The sequence below is a fragment of the Dermacentor silvarum genome, chromosome 10 (genome assembly GCF_013339745.2).
Source record: "Dermacentor silvarum isolate Dsil-2018 chromosome 10, BIME_Dsil_1.4, whole genome shotgun sequence".
Lineage (NCBI taxonomy): Eukaryota > Metazoa > Arthropoda > Arachnida > Ixodida > Ixodidae > Dermacentor > Dermacentor silvarum.
The window spans coordinates 157638169-157659398 of NC_051163.1; the positions used below are offsets into that span (position 1 = coordinate 157638169).

Sequence of the window (21230 nt, forward strand, 5' to 3'; positions counted from 1 at the left end):
AGCGGTAAGCAAATTGGTCAGTGGTGCGATGATAGTGGCAAAATTGCGCACAAAACGCCGAAAGTAAGAGCAGAGCCCTTTAAATCTGCGGAGTGCTTTGAGAGTAGTGGGCATCGGAAACTCTGCGACCGCGCGAAGCTTGGCTGGGTCAGGAAGTACACCATCCTTCGAAACAACGTGTCCCAATATTGTTAACTTGCGGGCAGCAATTAAAACAGCACTTTTTGATGTTGAGTTGGAGGCCGGCAGAGGTGAGGGATGTCAGGATCTCATGCAAGCGAACGAGGTGCGTCGGGAAATCGGACGAAAACACGACAATATCATCGAGGTAGCACATACATGTTTTCCACTTGTAGTTACGAAGGATAGTGTCCATCATACGCTCGAAAGTAGCGGGCGCGTTGCAGAGCCCGAATGGCATTACGGTAAATTCATACAAGCCGTCGGGCGTGACGAAAGCGGTCTTCTCACAGTCGTCTTCAGCCATCGGCACTTGCCAATAGCCGGAGCGAAGATCCAAAGATGAGAAGTACTCCGCGCCTTGTAGGGAGTTGAGGGCGTCATCTATCCGAGGCAACGGATAGACATCTTTACGAGTTATCTTATTGAGCTGACGGTAATCCACACAGAAGCGTATTGAGCCGTCCTTCTTGCGCACTAGTACTACAGGAGACGCCCAATGACTGTGGGAAGGCCGAATGACGCCACGATGCAGCATATCGTCGACTTGCTCGGTAATTATCTGTCGCTCCGGTGCCGACACGCGGTATGGTCGCTGGCGTAATGGTGGATGGGAACCAGTGTGGATGCTGTGAGTGATGGTCGCCGTAGGTCCCAGGGATGGTTGGTTGCAATCAAACGACGAGCGAAAATTCTGAAGAAGCGCGAGGACTTGATGGCGGTACGGAGGTGGCAGATCGGCGTCCAAGGCAGATTCAAGAACGTCTGACGACGACGACGACGACAATGATGATGATGATGCGCACAGCAATGGAGAAGTCAGGGCGTCGAGCTCATAACGGGCCGTGCCGTCATAATTAGTATCGAGAATGTGACGCGGGTCAAGGGGCTGAACACGACCAAGTGATTCTCCACGCAGTAAGGTCACAGGGGATTGAAACGGGTTACACACAAGCATAGTGGATAATCCAGATACGGTGTTGAGGACAGCAAACGGGAGAGGTAGAGCCTTGCGACGTAGAAAAATAGGCGACGGCGTAAAAAGCATCGTAGCGTCTGGCGCGACGGAACAAGATACGGGCACAAGAACCGACATTTTGGGTGGTATGTTCGTATCGGAGACAACGGTAAGCTTGGCGGCTATACTTGCAGAAGGCTCAGGCAGCGGGGCTTCGGAAAGCGGGAAAAGCGCCACTTCGGCCCGAGCACAATCGATGATGGCACGATGGTGAGACAAGAAGTCCCAGCCGAGAATGATGTCATGTGAACATGAAGGAAGCACGAAAAATTCAACCACATAAACAACGCCGGCAATGAGCACTCTCGCGGTACATTGAGCAAGCGCAGCTATATGCTGCACACTCGCGGTACGCAGTAGCAAACCAGACAACGGCGTGGTGACCTTGCGGAGCTTGCGACAAAGCTTTTCGTCCGTAACAGAAACTGCAGCCCCAGTATCAATAAGCGCAATTGTGGCGGTTCCTTCGACCAAAACGTCCAGTAAATTGCGTGGCGACTGTGCAGGCCTTGTAGAAGTCGCGAAGCTGGCAGTTCGTGCCTGCAGAACTGCAGCAACTATTATAGTTTCCCTCGCTAGGTGACTGGCGGCGACGTAAGGGGGAAAGGGAGCGACGACGCGGTGACGGAGAACGATGGTTGGCGAAAGGGCGTCGAGGAGACGGCGAATACTCTGGGTCGGGACGTATGGAATGCCCAATTGCATCGTGGGAATATCCATACCCAGGCGTTGCGACAGCAGGGTTAGCAGGTGGCATGCGACGATGGCAGAAGCGTGCGATATGGCCGGTGAAACCGCAAGCGAAACATATGGGTCGGTTGTCGCGTGTGCGCCAAGGGTTCTGAACTTGGCTTCGAGGCGAAATAGGAGGCGACGCGGGAGTTGGCACTGCTTGAGGTCGCACTGTCGCAGGAAACGCGAATGTCGGCGGCGCAGGTCACGCTGCGACTGCGGCATAGGTCAGAGGTGCCGCCACGGGAGGACAGGGTTGAGCCAAATGTAGAGAGTCGGCAAGTTCCTCGCGAATGGCTCTCCTAATGGGAGCAGCCAGAGATGTGTCAGGCTCTATGGGTCGATCGCTGAGAGGCAGCATAGACAGTTGGCGTGCCACCTCCTCACGAATAAAATCCTTAATCTGAACGGAGAGTGAGGATTCGGGCGAGGAGTTGGAGGGAAGCGTGAAGCCCGAGAGGGAGAGTGGCCGGGTGTAACAGCGCTGCGCGCAAGGACCCTTTGTCGACGCAGCTCATCGAAGCTCTGGCAAAGAGTGACGACAGATGCGACAGATGAAGGGTTTCGCGCAAGAAGCATTTGAAATGCGTCGTCCTCGATGCCCTTGAGGATGTGCTTCACCTTGTCCTCTTCGCTCATGGTAGAATCGACGCGGGCGCATATATATCCACGATATCCTCTATGTAGCTGGTGTACGTCTCGCCGGACTGTTGAGCGCGCTGGCGTAGACGCTGTTCAGCACGGAGCTTTCGTAAGGCTGGGCGGTCGAAGACTTCCGTGAATGCTGTCTTGAAAGCGGACCAAGTTTGGAGTTCCCGCTCATGACTGTGGAACCAGAGGTTCGCAACGTCAGCAAAATAGAAGATGACGGAACGTAACTTCGTCGGGTCATCTCACTTGTTGTGATCACTGACGCGCTCATAGGTAGAGAGCCAATCTTCCACGTCAGTCTCACCGGCTCCGCTAAAGACAGGAGCGGGTCCCGCTGCCGCTGAACGGCACCGCAAATGATGGGAGCGCCGGAAGCTGCATGCGGATTGTCGGTAGGCTCGAGCATGGTAGCGGCTGAAGCAGTCGGCAACGTTCGGCTGCGAAGTTCCTGGGTGAGTGAGGTCGGGGATTGCAGCACCTTCCACCAAATGTGATATGACGATTTATTAGACAATGACGTCTCACGCAATCGAGGCAGTCCACGAACGCTGATGGCGCGCACAGCGACAGACGCAAGAGCACTCCTTCCTCTTCTTCACTGCAATATATATACACACACTTTGCTAACAATTTTCTCTTTCTCGCTTTATTTGCGAACGCATATCCACACTCCAGGCAAACTTCCACTGTTGTCGCCGTGATGTTCCGTATTAAATCCAAAAGCCATATAAATGAGCGACCCATACACTGTGCGTGCGGGAAAAAGCACGTAACAGTGAGCCGAGAAGGATTGCGGCTTGATGGGCATTATAATACTTTCTTCTGGTCATGAAACTGCCGCCGAAGTTTCATATAGGGACAAAAGCTGCCACCAGAGGCGCCGCCGTGAGTAGAAGGGCACCGATCTGCCGCGCTTGGAAGGGCAGTCGCGCGTTCGCGTGAATGTTTGCCATGAAAAACAGCTCGCCCACATTTTTATTTCACTGTCCGCTAACTGAACATAGCAGTGCTTACTCTTCACCAAATACGATAGCATGCAAGTTGTTTATTACTTCAAGTCATTGACTGTTAGCAATCGTTCACCCAAGGCTGCCCGTCAAGTGTTGCAATTTCGTTTGTGCTCGTACCTATACCTACATTTCTTGATTCCTGTGTAGGTGATTAAAATCGTGCTTAAATTATACAGTGCGCCATGACTAAGCCTAGCTGACCCACAGATTAACGTTGCTTGCGCAAAAGTTATGGTGCGCCCTACTGCGCGCTGGCGGTCCGCAGCGCTTATTCTCCTGCTAATTGGCTGTTTATTCTGGGGCATCGCAAAGCTGCCAATGGAAATTTCGCGCGCAGAACAGGTTCGTCTGAATAAAGTCATCTTGGCACTAATTGCAGCAGCAGCTGTGAACTGCGCATGCTAGATATAGGCAATATGTGCGGTTTCTATGCGAAAGTTGTTGCATTTACGCATACAAATTTAACAATGATCAGTTCAAACTTGCGCCAGTGTATTTTTTTTTTTTTCATCCATTCACATTCACTGTCGCAGTGACCTTCAGTTCAAGGTTGGCGTTTCACTTAGTCGACTGAAAACACCCCACGAGTCGTTTTATAAAAATACCAGCTCAGATTGAAACCAGCTCGGAGCTTCCATCGTCAATAGGTCATTCAAGACTACACTTACCGATCAAACTGAATAAGCTAGTATATTATTTTTTTGCATGTTTCTCTTGTTTGTCTTTATACTCAGTTTTCTTAATCCAATTAGAGCCTAATTTTTTTATTATTTTTTCTGCCTAACAGAAAACAAGTTTGCACAGGTCTTTGTGGATAGCATTTTGACTTGTGCTAACCACGCTACCCCTTGCAGGACAGTGTCTACTTATAGTAAAAGGGTGGAATGGAAGGCATGGTATACGATTATTAGGGAGTAATTACTAGCAAGCGTCAAGAATGCAAAAGTGCCGCAAGCATTAGTACACATATGGTTGCAATTAAGATTGCGTTTGATAGACTGGCAGAAAAGTTGGTAGATAGAGGGAATGAGACAAAACACCAGGAAAAATAATTTGTCACTGCTTTCATCTCCCCTGTGGCTGGACAGGATGAACGAGCACCAGCACGAAATGGTCTGTTTCTTTCGCGTGTAAAAAAATGCAAACGGCACTTAATAAAAAAAAATGTGGTTGATCCCTCTTATATAGGAATCGGTATAGAACACGAAAGTGAAACGTGTCTTCACAGAAGTAGTGTAATGTTTATTGCACATTGATATATAATGTCTATTGGTGTTTTGTGGCTAAAGCGCCCTTAGGCGTTGATGCACCCACGCTGACGCCTGGTGGCACGTCTCCTCTATCACGACTACCAACGTCGATGACCATGAGCAACCGTCGTGCATATGGAAGCTGCACTACGCTGCACACGCTAGCACAACGCGAAAGACGAAGCACGTAATTGACACACTAATACAACGCGCAAGACAAAGCACGTAACTGAATCGTCACCGAGTCAAATCAGCGCGTACAGCGCGTCGTAATTGCAGCCTCCGCGATCAACTTCAGAAACATTTTCAGAGCTAATTGCGGAGGCCACGCTCCGCTGTGCTGAGTACGGTGAACGCCACCTAGGTGGCGTTGGTAGTGCTTCTTGATGCCAGCGTCCCTTCGAATGCTGGCATCGAGGCGTCGTAGTGCTGAGACCACCGAAGCGTTCACTGTCGGTATAGTGCCTAGAATATACTTACTAGTGTGCCGACCGCGGGCTTTCCGGTGGCACGGAGAATGATGCCTTCCGCCGGCGGCCACCAGACGGCGATAGCCGTACGGACCGTGCTATGCCGAGCGGCGTCTCTAGCCAACGCGCGCGTGTGCGACAGACGCCAATGGACTGTCCCAGCCCGTTTCGTTCTGTGGAACGTTGGTTGAGGTGCAAAGCGTAATCGAAAGAATATGATTTTGTTGCACTTACAAACGATCGTATGCACAGTTATCATTATAACGCTACACGATACGGGGTGTTTCTGCGAAAAATACCAATAAATAAATACGTGGTTTCCGAAGAAGTGTAACTTTTTTCCACAGTAAACTATTATATGCGAGACATGTCCACAAATGCTAAATTCACACCAAGTTGTATCTAATTACCATAAATTAAATTAATTACCATAAATGAAGGTAATTAAACAGGGCACATTTTCATAGGCGACACACCGTCAACTAATTTTGAACGAGCGCTCAATGTAGCAATTATTAAAGTGTTTCTCACAAGCGACAGCCGCCAGAGTTAGCCTTCGATCTGCACTCTTATATTCTTCTCCCACTCGGCAAAACGTTCTGGCCAGTCAGCAGGCGCGCTGAATAATGAGACTTGCTCGTTATTTGAGCGGTATCCAGTTATACAATATGGGACAAAACAGGTGCTGTGTTTACGCCTCGTTTTCTGCGACGACATGTCGGTTCCGTCCGTGAACAAACACAAGTACGAACCATGCGCACAGAAAAGAACCCCAGCAATGACGTGCGGAGGCACCACACGCTACTTGCTCGAAAGCAACAACGCGCCGCAACCGACTGCGCTTACGAACGCGCATCCGAAGTGCACCCGAAGCGCAAGCGACGCGTGATGCGCCGCTCGGTTAGCACGGTCCCAAACAGTGTCGCCGTCTGGGGGCCTCCGGCGGAAGGCATCACCGGCAGTGCCAGCGTCTCCCATTGGAAACTCCCGGCGGTCGGCACACTAGTAAGTATATTCTAGGCACTATACTGTCGGTGCGCGTTAGTGTCATAATGCAGTACTTCTCTTTTCTGCTCGTAGGCGGCGGCACCGCCCCGAGCAAGAGCGCGGGTACACGGAGGAGTGTTAGATATATAATGCGCGTCTGTGTAGCTCTCTGCAAATGCGTTTGTGGCGCAATGGGTTGAACGCTCGGCTATCTATCGTCGCGGACCGAGAGGTCGTGGGTTCGATTTCCAAATTTTGCATGTTTGTGGAACTTTTTCTTCTGGTTTCTTTCTTTGTATTATGTTCGTGTATGTTCGTGTGACGTATTTCCGTGACGGAAATACGTCAGTGAAGTCTTGGTGGACCCCGGCATAAAACACTTTAGTGTTAAAAAAAAAAAAGTGCACAACTTCAGCCGTAGTGCGTACAAAATGTGTTGCGCAGCCAACACTGGCCGAGGAAGTACGGTTGTCCAGCAGGATGTCTTCAACAATGTTCATGTAGACATTGGCACAGGCTATATGTATTGTCCACGGTGCACACTTCTAGGTGCTCGTCCACAATTTGCAGAAGGCAAAGCAGCTGGTCTGATGGCACTTCCAAAAATCCCCTAGTCTTTATTTCGGTCAGTGCACTTGGCTTTCGGGAGGTGCTCCTCAGTGTTTGGAGGCAGTCCTTGCAGCTTATTTTAGCAAACTTTCTTGCAATCTAGCCACCAAGGTAGTCCAAAATGCAGTCCTTCGTTGACTCCGGACGATTGATATCTTGCATGCACTCAGCCGGCTCCAGTAGTATATCGTCCAAAAGAACTGTCAGGGTATTAATCTGAAACACAAATATCTTGCTCTGTCACTCAGTGAATGACATGAGTGTGAAATTTTAAGCACCAGAAAGCATAATAGATCTTCACTGCATTTAAAACGAGACGTGTATGGCTAGACAATCATTATCACATTTCTATATAATGCACAGCTACTCTGGAAGTTGTTTTGGTGTGTGTTTTTAAAAGGTTTACCTGGTTAGCAATAGGTTCTTTATGCTGAAAGAGATCTTGCATTTTTAAGAGTGTCCGTGGCCCATCTTCATTTTCGTCAGCGCTATCACTTTTTGGTTTGGATCATTAAGCAAAAAGTAAGCACGTTCATTGCAAATGCAGCGCTTCAAGTAAACCTCTAAAGCACAGACACTGTTGCGATTTATACAAAAAAAAAAAAAAAAAACATCAGGAATTGGGGCTTAACGCACTGAATTCGTGGACTTCATGTTTGCCTTCATGATGCACTGATCTATAATGAGCATCTCGCGGCCCGATAGCTTCTGAATGGTTTCCTGCATGCCACGTTTTTCATTTGCCTGCGCCTCCGTTTTTGCGAGCTTCCGCTGACACGAATGAAGTTGTGGCTTCACACTGCGAAGTTGGTCCTTCACCCTTTGCAGCTCCGAGGCAAAGCAAACGGCGTGCTCAGTTAGGCACTCCGCATCAGCACCGCCAAGGCGATTTACAGTTCGTACTTCATCCGCAAAGAGTGACCAAGAACGAATATCGTAATGAGAGTGATGCCAGTTTGCCTGCGTAGTGAGCAAGTAGCATACTCCAAAGGTGTGCACCAGACTTACCGTGAATTTCGTCTTCGGCTGCATCGGTGACGTCTGCAGTTGCGATTGCCGCAACTTCGGCTTCAGCGCAGTTTGAAGATACCGCTCACAGCCTTTTTGCAGGTGGGCGCCGTTTCGGTGCATGCGAACGTTCTTTGGGCTTATACAAGTACACAGATACGCCATGGAAAATCCTTGGAATGGCGTCTTCTACCAGTTTGGGTCGATCGCGTGGCAGTGACACAACGTTTCCATTCACTGTACACACGTCCGCACGAACAATGTCTCCGGCATCAAAATGTTTTTCGCACACGCGAAAGTACTTCGATTCAAACGAGAACCCGGCAGTCTCTTGTCGCGGGATTGCTCGCTTCCACCTGTCGCGTAGTTCCGGGTTGGTTGGTATAAACAGAATAGGGAGACTTTTTCGTCGACGCCCTTGTATCCGGAGCGGCAGCCTGGCTCACAACAAATGTTACGAATCACTGCTATGGTGAATTACTAAGTGTCGATGTCACTGCATGGAGAGACACGTTCAGGCGAAACAAAAAACAAACACGCACAACAGCACGCCGCGCCGACACTCCGCTTTCCGGCGGCAGCGGCCGCCTTCCCCGTCGCCCTTCTGCGGGCGCTCTCCCATAGCGTTACGCGGGAGTTTCATGACCAGGAGAAAAGTATTGAAGGACCCTTGCATTATCTTTCCACGCGCTCTATACTCGGGTTAGTTAGGTCACGTAATCAAACTCGAATTGGAAGGAGAGCACGCGTCCTTTTCCTCCAGCCCTGCCGTAGCTGAATGACTGTGCGCGGCTGACGCTTATGCTTCCCGCGTGTGTCATATCTAATTGGTAATCATTGGTGGGTGCAATGATAAAGGGCGAGCAGGGATGGCTGCTAACTTCATGCGCGCTGTCTTCCTTGCCGGGTTGTCTTTCCGCGCCCTAGTGTTGCAGAGTTAAGAGACAGAGGTCATTGCAGATTACTGACAGAGGCCGTCTGTAGTGGATATAAAAATAGACAGATAACGATGATAATCTAATTTTCGGATTGCGGTGAACCACGCGGCTGTACGAACTGTTCGCCTCCGCTGCCGGCGTTCTTCATAATGCTTGCGTTGTTAAAGCGAGTGCTCGAGGTCATCCAGTGAGGTATTTACAGGTTTACATGGTCCGTGCATTACACTATGCTTGCTATTTCAATTTTAGGTAAATGTTTACTACAATTTATATGGCCACTATAACTGACGTATAGACTCGTGTAAGGGCCGCACTTTTTTGTTGCGATTTTGACGGGCCTTTCATTGAAACGGGCCATCTGACCTGATTTTTCTAACTACGAGTATGAAATCCGCCGTAAACCTCCGCGATCACCTCTCGACATCCAGTAGCGACGCGCGAAAGTACGCTGCGCGCGACATCCGCTGTTGAGCCCGATCAGAATCAGCGCACTGAGCGCCATTGCTTCTCGGTAAGATGTCTTTTTTTTTTTTTTTTAATACTGGCTGCCAAGTTGGGGGTGCGGCCCTTACACGGGTGCGATCCTTACACGGATTTACACGGTAAGAGTCTTCCTTTGTGCACTGCACGAAGTGCAGTGCCAAACTGCACTTTATATATATATATATATATATATATATATATATATATATATATATATATATATATATATATATATTGTAAAGGCGTTTATTGCACGCAAGCGTTAGGGCTGACCGTCCGATCAGTTCAGGGAACCGCGAGCGGCGTAGTCCGAGCGATGCGCTGGAGAGACTGACCCACTAGACAGCGCTGGTAAAGATGCCCCACTGCATCGTCCCTCTTCACTACAATTACCCCGGGGACCATGTAGGAATTTCCGTCTCGTGGTTGTTGTACCAGAGGCTGGCCACGCCGGCGAGGTAAAAGAGCACGTTGCTTAGTTTCGCGGCATCGTCCCATTTATTGACGACGCTTACTCGCTCGTACGTGGACAGCCAGTGCTCCACGTCGTTGTCGTCTGTGCCACTGAAAACAGGAGGATCCTTGTGGCGAGGTAGACCAGAGCACACGACGGGGGGTGTAGGAGGCGTTTGCTGGGTCGTCGGCTGAGATGCGTCCCGAGACATGGTTGAAGAGAGGGTACGGGATCGAAGCTCCAGGATGCGTTCGAGCGTAGCACTCTCCACCACTTGTAAAGGCGTTTATTGCTCACAGGCGTTAGGGCTGACCGTCCGATCAGTTCAGGGAACCGCGAGCGGCGTAGTCCGAGCGATGCGCTGGAGAGACTGACCCGCTAGACAGCGCTGGTAAAGATGCCCCACTGCATCGTCCCTTTCAGTGGCGTACCAACCATTCCTCCAGTGGGGGGGCAAACCGCAAGAAATCTGAACTTTCTAATATATATATATATATATATATATATATATATATATATATATATATATATATCCCTTGAAAGGTCGGTCCACCGACCGAAACTGTTGGGAAAATAATAAACCTAAGATAACCGCGAAGTTGTGCTTCTGATTTTCCTAAATACGCTTGGCCCATTGAAAAATCCAGTTACTACTATATACATATATATATATATATATATATATATATATATATACTGCGAATTACTGTGACAGTAAGCGAAAGAGCCTAGAAATGTGTCTATCAGTTATTTTTATGTTTAACAGCCATCGACGTATTTATCAATCACACATGATGAACCATGGCGGCCCGAAAAATTATTTGAATTTGCATTTATTTCTTGTAACTATATAAAATTTCAAGATGATGCAGCGACAAAAGGCAATGAGTGTCTCACAGAGGTCTCAGATTCCGCGAAGTATATATAGCCGCAGTACAGCGCACATAAAAATGCACATCTGTTACAGCCAATTTTACTAATTAAACAAAGAATTGTACTTGGTTTTGAAATATACATCATAAGCGTATCTCTAGTTTAGGTAATAGTATTGTCGAGGGTCTACACAACGAAGTACAATCAACATATACTACTTGCAATATCCACTAGAAAAAAAAAAAAAAGACAGCAGATGTGTGCGACCTTCGAGAATTAAAACCCGGTTTCCAGCGAAGCTGTTTCTTTCGAATAGTTGCGATAAAACTTTCAATTTCTTGTAATTACATCGCATACATTAAGAAGTTGCCCGTATATGACTGTTCAATTTGAAACTTTCGTCCCCGTGTAATGGTTTGGAGCACTTGTTGGGAATTTTTAAAAGGCAGTAATTAATCAACACACGTTACTTCGCCATAACATTTACCATGGTGTCCTCCCTCTTTCCATTTCTGCCTCCCCCCGTCTTCCTTACTCAATTTCCGTTAGATTTGATATCAGTTGAGTACAGTTCTTCGAGAGCAATGGGATAAATTCTTTAATCTCAAAACACGTTCATAAAGCTCCGGATCGCTTGCATGCTTAATTTACTGCAAATGTCATACTTAGACCCCTGTCTTTGAAGTTTACCTACATATTGTCAACAACGTATGCATCCTTTATATTTCCCTAAGTATAAACAAGATGTCTTGTTTAGTTCACCGAGGACATCGCTGAAACCAAGTGTGAACGTATTATGACGCCTGAAAAAAGGGACAGAAAAAAGACGGCTCAATAATTATTTCGAATGATTCTAACTGGACCAGGAATGTAAAAATTTTGTCGCACCTTGCAGTTGCCATGCCCCTCCCCTTTCCACAAAATATAAACAGGTATGTCGGGACAGTGGGAAGCATAGCTGATAGCTGTCATATCACACGCTCTAACACTTGAGTAAGAAATGTTTTACAAAGGCTGTGTTTGATGCAACCGCATTTAACTTCGCACAGAGAGTTTCCATAGCATACCACCAATCTTCGCTAAATTTGGTCTTGATGGCTTTTATAGTTCTGCCAGGGCAGCCAGCTCAATTCTTCACCGCTCGTTATACACGCTCATAACACTCTAGGGTGCTCATACGTAATTTATTGTGAAAGCCCCAATTACCCATCTACTCTGAACTGCACCTAAACATCACCTATTAACTTGTCCTTACAGTCACCAAACATAATGAAGCTGCCGCCTTCAGTTCGGTGAGGACACCTGGCGAACCTAGTATATCAAGCCAGACAATGTAAAAAGAAATAAAATATGAGGGTACAACAATTATTGGCAAGGCTTCTAAATAAGCCAGAAACGTTAAAGTACGCAACGCATTGCACTTAAAACCCGTCTATTCCTTCAATGTATAAAATATCTGAAACGCAGAGTTCTTTTGGGACATTGGGAAACCTAGCAGCAGCATGATACTTTCGAACACTTGGTTACAATTTTTTTAAATCTGTATTTGATCAACAAGCATTTACCATCGCACATAAACTTGGCGTTTTGTTCCCCTTATATTTGCAAAATGTGATCTCAGTTGTAGTTGTAATTATGCCAGCACAGCCCCTCTTAGTTTTACACCACTCGTAAAACAGACTAATAACGCAATGGAGCACTTGCATACGCATTCTACTGGAAAATGAACCCAAACATTTGGAACATTGCCTACATATTACCCATACCATCACCCTAATTATCCGCAGATGTAAACAAGATACTGTTTACACCGTTTACACCAACATGATGTGGATGACTCTCCCTTGTAGCCAAGGTCCTTCACTACGGAAAGTTCAGCTCGGTGGTGTTGCATGATTACACGCAAAAGCAGCATACAAGATGCACACGAGTGAAAATACCCGGCGCTGTCTCCCTGTTCACGCTCAAACTGCGTCCCTGCGCAGTGCGTTTATCTTGCAGGACACGTGTTGGTGGACGCCGCTTTCATAGATGCTCACAATCTTTAGTAAAGCTATGACTCCATGTGCTGCTGCATGTGTTTTTTTAAGTTATGCTTTCGGCGAAAACCAAGTGAGCAGACCTTGCACTTGAAAGGACTATCGTCTGTGTGCATGCGCTTGTGTTTACTCAGGTTCGTCCTGCTTTTAGTTTTATATGGACACTTGGTGCAGGCAAAGGGCTTGGCATTTGAGTGACTTCTTTGGTGGTCCAACAGGCCATTCCTATAAACAGTCGAATATGGGCAAAGGTGGCACTGAAATAGCTTTTCTCCTGTATGCTTGCACATGTGGGCTTTATAGCTGCCCAAGTCCTTATACGCCGCTGAGCAGACCTCGCACTTGAAGGGTTTCTCCGTGCTGTGCGATGCCAGGTGCGATCTTAACTTGCAAAGCCTAGGTGTTGTATATTGGCAGAGATGACACCGGAACTGCTGTGCTCTTCCCACAGTCTTGCCTGTGCCATAGACAGTTCGCTCCTCGATGTTGCCACCAGTTGTCGCTGATGGAACTGCAGTTTGTAAAAAAAAATTAAAAATAGCACACTCTCAATTTACTATGAAATTTTCATTTTTTTTAAAGCAATTTCGTCTTTAGAAACAAAACGATCTACAGAGGAACTTCCGTAGTGATATTAACACCACCATCATGATTGTAAATAGCCTGCGTGGATTCACTGCGTCTTTCCTTCCGCTCTCTCTCTGTCATCTTTCAATTACCCTCTTCCCATCCCCCAGAGCAGGGTAGCCAACAAGATGCTTTTCCGTCTAACATCCCTGCCTTGTCCCATTCTTTCCTCTCCTCCTCCTTTATGTACTTAGATTTAGGTGCACATTAAAGAACCCCAGGTGGTCCAAATATCCGTAGTCCCCCACTACAGCATGCCTCATAATCAGATCGTGGTTTTGGCATGTAAAACCCCATAATTTAATTTAAAATTTTTTTTATGTCCACTGCTGGGCCAAAAAACCTGTTGCCAATTAAGTGTTGCGCTATAAGAAAGGAGACATCCAGGAATTTTTTATTTTTTAGTAATGTAGTGTTGCTCAGAAATTACAACACTAGAATGCCGACATCTCAGCTTGCATTGCATCAACAGTAATCACGGCGCTACGCCGTTACTGATGACATCTGTCATGACTTAGTACACGCAAGCTTGAGTATAGCAAAAATTGGGGGGCATCCTTAAAGGGCCCCTCACCAGGCCACATAGAAAGTTTCGGTTATACGTTTGAAGTTGTTACGCGCCCTCTACAGAGCGTTCTACCACATGGATTTTTCAAAATGGTTCATTAATAGCCGAGATATAAATATTTCAGTGCCACAAACGCATGATTTCAGGAGGCGAGCTTCACCAGCAACATAGGCATTCTCTCCACTAGCCCTGTCTAGCCTCCGCAAGCGAAATTCCTTCTCTGCTTTCTCCCATAATGGAGCTCAAGGACCGCATGACGCATACGTCACGGGCCCCGCCTTCTTTTTTCTTTTACCCTCGCTTTCTTGCTGCGCGACGCACTTCGCTGACGGTGTCGCGCGCGAGCTGTTGCGTTTGTCTCGTTTTGCACATTGCACGATTTTGCGCACTGTGCACTAGAACACCCGACTAGCGGTATCAGTCAGTGCTACACGAACACTGAGGCAGACACAAGCAGAACAGAGAGCATGATAGTGCACTGGAACACGGTAGAAAATAACATAGTTTCGTTGTAAGCGCGTGTGACTGCACGACGTGGGAACAAGCAGACGAAACAGAAATACATCTCTCTTGCTACAGTATGAAGTAAAAACCTACAGTACGAAATAAAAATGAAAACGCGCACACATCCGGTCTGTATGTTTTATTTTCTCTAAACTTTAATTCGTCTTTAGAAGCAAGAGATCAAAAAAATAACCGATGCTGCCTTAAATAATTCTCGAAGTCACGGGTCACTGAGAGTGATGTCACAGCACGGCGATGTACGTAGCACACTTATGACATGTACGTCACTCTCCAGTTGGGAGCGTGGCGGCCACAATGAGAAGGAAAAACTTCATTTGGTTTGAAATTTCAGCTCTTTCCACGGCGTGTAGTGAAGTAATATTTAGCAGACACGATCGTTAGCATGCATTGTATGCACTGCGCTTATCAGCTCAAAATGGGCAGACCTGATAAGGGGCCCTTTAAGAAAAGTTTCCGATTTACAGCAAGGTAACGCTCACGAATGCTGGAGACAGCTGCGAAAACATTTTGACTCCATGAATTCCAGTTTCAGTGAAGTGATTCTATAACGAGTGTATATTTTCTAGACATTTCTACACTGCTAAACGGCATCTTAGGTCTCGCAAAGCAACAAACTATACAAAGACTGCGATTACAGTGTACCAAAGCCATTTAATGTCGAGTGAGAAAGGATATATTCTAGAAGACAAAAGGCAGATAAGTTAAACATAATAACGGTTGTGTCGATTACACCATTTCAGGGAGAAGACAAAAGAGCAGAAAAGAAAAAAGCAAAAACAACGAACGATCTGCCTTGAGGACAAATCTGATAGAAACGAAACGGATTTCTCCCTGAATAAGCTACCCTGATTTAATTACCCTGCGAGTAATATGCCATCGGCATTTTGCAGCCACATTGACTCTAAATACAGTGGAACCTCGTTGATAGGACTGCGTAATACGTTTTACGGGATGATATGTTTCTTTCTCGTTTCCTGGCTAAATAGGAGCAATGTATTTTCATGAGGTTGATACAATGCAGTTTCCACCTGAAATTGAATGATACAACTGTAAACTGTTATTTCTGAAACTTGTAGCTTTATATTCAAGTGTACTATATTAACACAATGACCCACGAACGATGTGTTAAGGGCCAGCGACACTAGCGAAAAAACGTGCACTGCACGCCGCAAAAGCTGCCACGAAGCAGGTTTTTCGTGCTGTGGGAGGGATCCGTCCTGGACTGATTTATATTGCCGCGCGCCCTGGCGGTAAATGAGCCACGAGCGAAGCCAACCAATGAGAGCTGCGTTCAGTGATGTACGTGTGGGCATGGCCAGTTTGGAGGCACGCGCTCGCTCTTAAAAGATGGAAAGGAGTGCGCGCCTCCAGACCGGCCGTGTCGCGCTCGAAGTATCATCGGCTCGCGTCACCTTTCGCTCGCGCTTGTTAGTTTACCGTAAAAAAAATATAAAGAAGCACGGAAGGCGGCTGTGATGATGGCGAAGATAACGGCACCGAAGGAGGTGGTGACAGCTGCGGCAGCCGGTGCTCAACTGCTGGCGACCCACTCGCAGAGATGCTCATCGCGGCTTCATCGCAAATGCGCAGTTGAGTGAAGAAACGGCGGCTCTTTTTTTATCTTTCTAAAAAAACAGACTTCGAAAAAAAGGAAGTTCAGCAAAAACTGTCTAGCTATTTTAAAGTTGCTGAATAAAAGTGTGTTGGCTGCGGTTCGTGCAGTGTCGTGATGCTGCTTTGCATAACACGCGTGGTATTCGGAGCAGTATCACTCGACGCCACAGGAAACTTTGCCGTCAAGTTTGTCACCAAGTAAGCCAGTTTTCTTATGTTTTGGGGCTTGCTTTGGATGATACGATTTTTGGATGATACGTTTTATTTTCTGGTTCCCGCGAACATCGTATCAACGAGGTTCCACTTTACATACAATAAACTCTCCCTGCATAGTGTGTGCTGAACCTGCGTTCAGCTGCATAACATGCTCCAAATATGGGGTGAATTCAATGGAACTTCCATGTTATAGTGGTTAAAAAGTTACAAAAGTGAACGCAAGGACCCGAGTTCGAGTCCTTGCAGAGGGACTTTTTTTATGCGCGTGCCTTTTGTTTACTATACAATATTAATCATTGTCGTGAAAACTGATATAAATTGTGATTACTGGTACGGACTTCAAGAAGTTCTTCATTGTCTAATAACATGGTGTCAGCACAACTACAAAAGTTTTTCAAGAAGTTTACATTCAAATAATGTTTAAAGTGAGACTTCCCTCAGACATTGATTATCCTTTAACTCAAGATTTCTTGCCGCTCGGAATGTTCTCATTTTCGGTGCTTCTGTTATAACAGCTTATTTTAAGATGTATTAGTCGCAACATAGACCGCTGCACATAAAACTGCATTCTAATCGTTGGTGTTTTGAATGCATGTAATACCTAAATTATTGCTCGGAGAGTTCTTGAGAATTATGTGAAACTTCAAAGAAACTACAAAATAATTACTTGCCATTTTTAGACTGGGTACTGAGGGTTCAAAAACCTGAAATATCCAAAATATGCGCCTTCCTCCAAGCTGTCAACATCTATAATTTAGATCAAGGGAAAAAAACAAAAAATACGCCATGCTTGCTTAGTGGCTGTAGTGTTGTGCCGGTAAGCACGAGGTCGCAGGATCCAATCCTGGCCACGGTGGCCACATGTCGATGGGGACGAAATGCAAAAACACTCATGTACTTGGATTTAGATGCATGTTTAAGAACCCCAGGTGGTCCAAATTATTCCAGAGTCCCCCACTGTGGCATGTCTCAATCAGGTCGCGGTTCTGGCACGTAAAACCCAATAATAAAATTTTTTTTAGCCACGCGAAAAAAACATTACGTAGATTTGGTGGCGTGAATATTACCCTAGTGATTTAATACGGGAAAACCATGGCTTCGCAAATGTGATAACAAATATGTGCCTATTGTGCAGGGAGCATTTGTGCAGGAAGCTTGCTGCGACTTATTACAGCAAGCATCTGGTTGCTTTTTACTGCATTCTTTAAGGCTCTCGACGCAATTGTCAGGTTGAGGAGCATCCACAATAAAGCCTCCTCGTACTTTACTACTGAGTTCGAGCAGTTTTTCAATGCAAGCATGCTGATTTAGCCATGAACTGGCCCTGGAGCATTCACGTGCTTTGTACAGTAGCTGTACAGAACGTACATAGTGTACAGTCGACACTTCATACCATGCCTGGCGTTGCTCGTGAGAGAATTTTAACGGCAGTGTTTATGAGCCGTGTCTAAAAATTCTCTATCAAATTGATTGATATATTTGGCCCGGTAAGGAAAGACTTCAAGAAGTATGAAAGACCATCTTTAGATCAGATGCAAAAGCAGCGTACATGATGCACAAGAGTGAAAACACACACAGTCAGAAGTTAACGACAGTCAGAAATTGGCGACCGCCCCTGCTGCTCTCGGACGAGGGTAGCTATCCCACTTCTGACACCATGTATCGTTTGTTGATCGGAACAACAATCGGCACAAAGAATACTGGTTTATTGCAGTCGGTACATATATAGGGCCACGGGGCAACAAGGATAGTTTTAACAAGAAGGAAGGAAATATACTTAAGACAGTATATACTGGTGGGCTAGTTGGTTAATCATGACGTAATATGACAGTGCACTTGGATACAAGGACATAACACAGTGAACAAATATGAGCGCTGTTAGGAAATATAGCACGTTGCACATGAGCAGCTGATAACAAGCACGCACTGGCACTGATATGATACACTCAATGCTGCGGTTGTAACTGCCACAGAAAACACGTGGTTGATCCCTCTTTCATAGGAATTAGTAGAACACGAAAGTGAAACGTGTCTTCACAGAAGCCGTTGCATGTTTGCTTCATCAACTGACAGTCCGCTGCAGCGAAAGGCGCACGATTTATGGGTCGGTAACCTTGTTGCAGGTTTGCTTGGCTCGTGTCCTGCTGCCGAGTCACTTTGGCGAAGGTACGAGCATTTTGGTGTGGCTCCGTAGTGTCTTGGGTAGCCAGTTGAGTTGCGACGCTCTCAGCTTCAGGAATGCGAGTGGCAGAGTTTGCAGCGTGCGCCGCGAAGGCGTTCTGCTTCACAATGGCGTGCCTCTTGCCGAACCAAAGCGAGATTCGCCTGTCGACGTCGTTGCCTTTCTTCGTCGCTTAGCGCATCAGTTTTCTTAGTTGGTGCCATCGCAAGCGAAGCAGTAGATGGTGAATAAGCACCGCTGATGCACATTGAAGATGCACTCCATAGGTGATGAGGCGTCACAGGCAAATAAGATGCGAAAGACAAACCCTGCATGGAAACTGCGTCGTCACCTCAGCATAAGGCCTACACCAGGCTACACTGCGTTGGAGCCACCGCTGTGCTGAAACTACCGAAGCGCTCACTTTCGGCACCCATTAATGTCATGATGCAGTACTTCACTGCTTCTAGATGGCGGCACCATCCCTATCAAGAAAGAGCATATTTCAAGCGTTCGCGTCGACTTCACATCCGTTACAGGAACTTGATGGTGGATCTCGGCATAAGACAGTTTCGTGTAGAAATCACAAAGTCGAAATGCTGCGACGTGGTGAAGGCACACAGTGGATGAAGAGGTTCACGTTGCAGGTAGCACTAATCAGACGTGGCTGAAAACTGCAGCAGAGTGCAACTGCAAAACTCCAGGATAGCACAGGACCATTCACACCATCACGATGTGGACTCTCTATTATAGCCAAGGTCCTTCACTATGGAAAGTTGACCTCGGTGCTGATGCATGATCCGATGCAAAAGCAGTGTACAACACGCACAGGAGTGAAAATACAGGGCACTATGTTTACGGTTCCTGTTCAAACCATATCCGTGCGCAGTACGTATCTTGCAGGACACGTGTGGTGGACGCCGCTTAGATGACCACCCACAATTTTAAGTAAAGCTATGACTCCATGTGCTGCTTCATGTGGTTCTTTAGGTTATGCTTTCGGCGAAAACCAAGCGAGCAGACCTTGCACTTGAAAGGAAGATCATCTGTGTGCATGCGCTTGTGTTTACTCAGGTTCGTCTTGCTTTTAGATTTATATGGACACTTGGTGCAGGCAAAAGGCTTGGCATTTGAGTGACTTATTCTGTGGTTCAACAGGCGATTCCAGTAAGCCGTCCAATACGGGCAAAGGTGGCACTGATACAGCTTTTCTCCTGTATGTTTGCAGATGTGGGCTTTATAGCTTTCCAAGGTCTTATACGCCGCTGGGCAAACCTCGCACTTGAAGGGTTTCTCCGTGCCGTGCGATACCACGTGCGATTTTAACTTGTAAAGCCTAGGTGTTGTATATTGGCAGAGATGACACCGGAACAGCTGCGCACTTTCCTGTGCCTTGCCTGTGCCATAGACAGTTCGCCTGTCAGTGTTGCCAGCAGTTGTCGCTGATGGAACTGAAATTTCCAAAGGAAAACATCACACACAATTTAATACAAAAATTTCATTCTTAAAAATTATCAATAGTGGTGCTTCCCTAGTTGTATTACAACCACCCTCCCGATTATAATAAAACCTATTTATATGCTAATGGCTGAGCAACCATGGCCTCTCGCAAAGTATGTGTTGCAAGCTAACAAACTAGATGTTCAGGCAATATTTATTTTTCATGACAACAGTGTTGCTAAAAAATACCAACATCATCTTGTGTTGTATCAAGAAATTCGACATGGAGCCAGGCCATTACTGATTTGTCTCACGACATAGCACATACAAACTTGAGTGTAGCAAAAATCAGAGTACATCCTTACGGAAAGTTTCCGATTGACGGCAAGGTGACGTTCAGGAACAGTGGACACCGCTTCCCAGATTTCAACTCTGAGAATTCCAGATTCCATGCAGCAACCTTACAATTACTATAAGATCACTGCACTGAAATGGGAATTCATGAAGTCAAAGTGTGCACTTTCTATGCCTTTGGGCATAGCCTTGGGGCTGCCTTTGCCTTTGGGCTATGCCTTTGGGCTGGATGGCAGCTGCTGTCTCAGAAAGCAACAAACAACTATACACAAACTTTGATTGCAGTGTACCGAAGCCAATCAAATCCCGAGTGAGAAATAATATAGGAGATGAAAAGCAGAGAAGCTAACCACAATAACTGTCCAGTTGGGTACACTTATCTGGGGACAAAGCAAAAGAGCAGTAAACATAGGTATAAAAAAAGAAAACAAGGATCTGCTCCAAGGCTAAATCTGGCCAGGACGAAAAGGATATCTCCGAACATGTCTCAGATTTATTAATCCTACGAGTAATATGACATCGGCATTTTTGCACTGCTGTAGTACAATTCCACGTACACGCAATGTTAGATCTCCCCTAATCGCACATGAAAAGCCCACACCTTCATTGAGCTGTGTAACTTGCTTCAAATATAGGGTGAATTCAAGGAGCTGCTGTGGTGCAGTGGTTTAAATTTTAGCTCATGAACACGAGGACATGTGTTCAAGTCCTTGTAGCGGGGGGCACTCATTTAATGCGATTAGCATTCTTAGGGAACTTCAGTGCTTACCGGGGTCTAACTGTGTGTGTGTGTGTGTATATATATATATAGTATAGACCACTTATAACGTAACCGCTTATAGTGCAGGACCGGATATAGTACGGGTTTTTCAGACTCCCGTTAATTTTCCCATAGCACTCCATGTATACGTATACCGCTTACAGTGCAGCAGCGTGAGAAGAAATACCGGTTATAATGCGGCTTCCACGGGAAAATCTCCCCGACAAGGGCGGTAACGAGCACGCTTCTCAACGAGGTGCACC

The 21230-nt window shown here is 46.5% G+C and overlaps 1 protein-coding gene across 14 annotated transcripts in view; it reads right to left on the minus strand.

The window, feature by feature from the left end:
• Positions 1-21230, minus strand: part of LOC119431122 (zinc finger protein 233) — a 99802-nt gene that overhangs the window by 55485 nt on the left and 23087 nt on the right. The window contains exons 4-5 of one of the 14 annotated variants that reach the window (XM_049657403.1): positions 19488-19864; positions 10513-12836 (exon numbers count right to left, since the gene is read on the minus strand). The exons of 9 other annotated variants lie outside the window; for them this stretch is intronic. In XM_049657403.1, coding sequence (XP_049513360.1) covers positions 12717-12836; positions 19488-19864 — 497 coding nt within the window. In that variant the 3' untranslated portion in view covers positions 10513-12716. 4 more of the 14 variants (XM_049657405.1, XM_049657404.1, XM_037698594.2 and 1 more) reach the window with 4 other exon arrangements.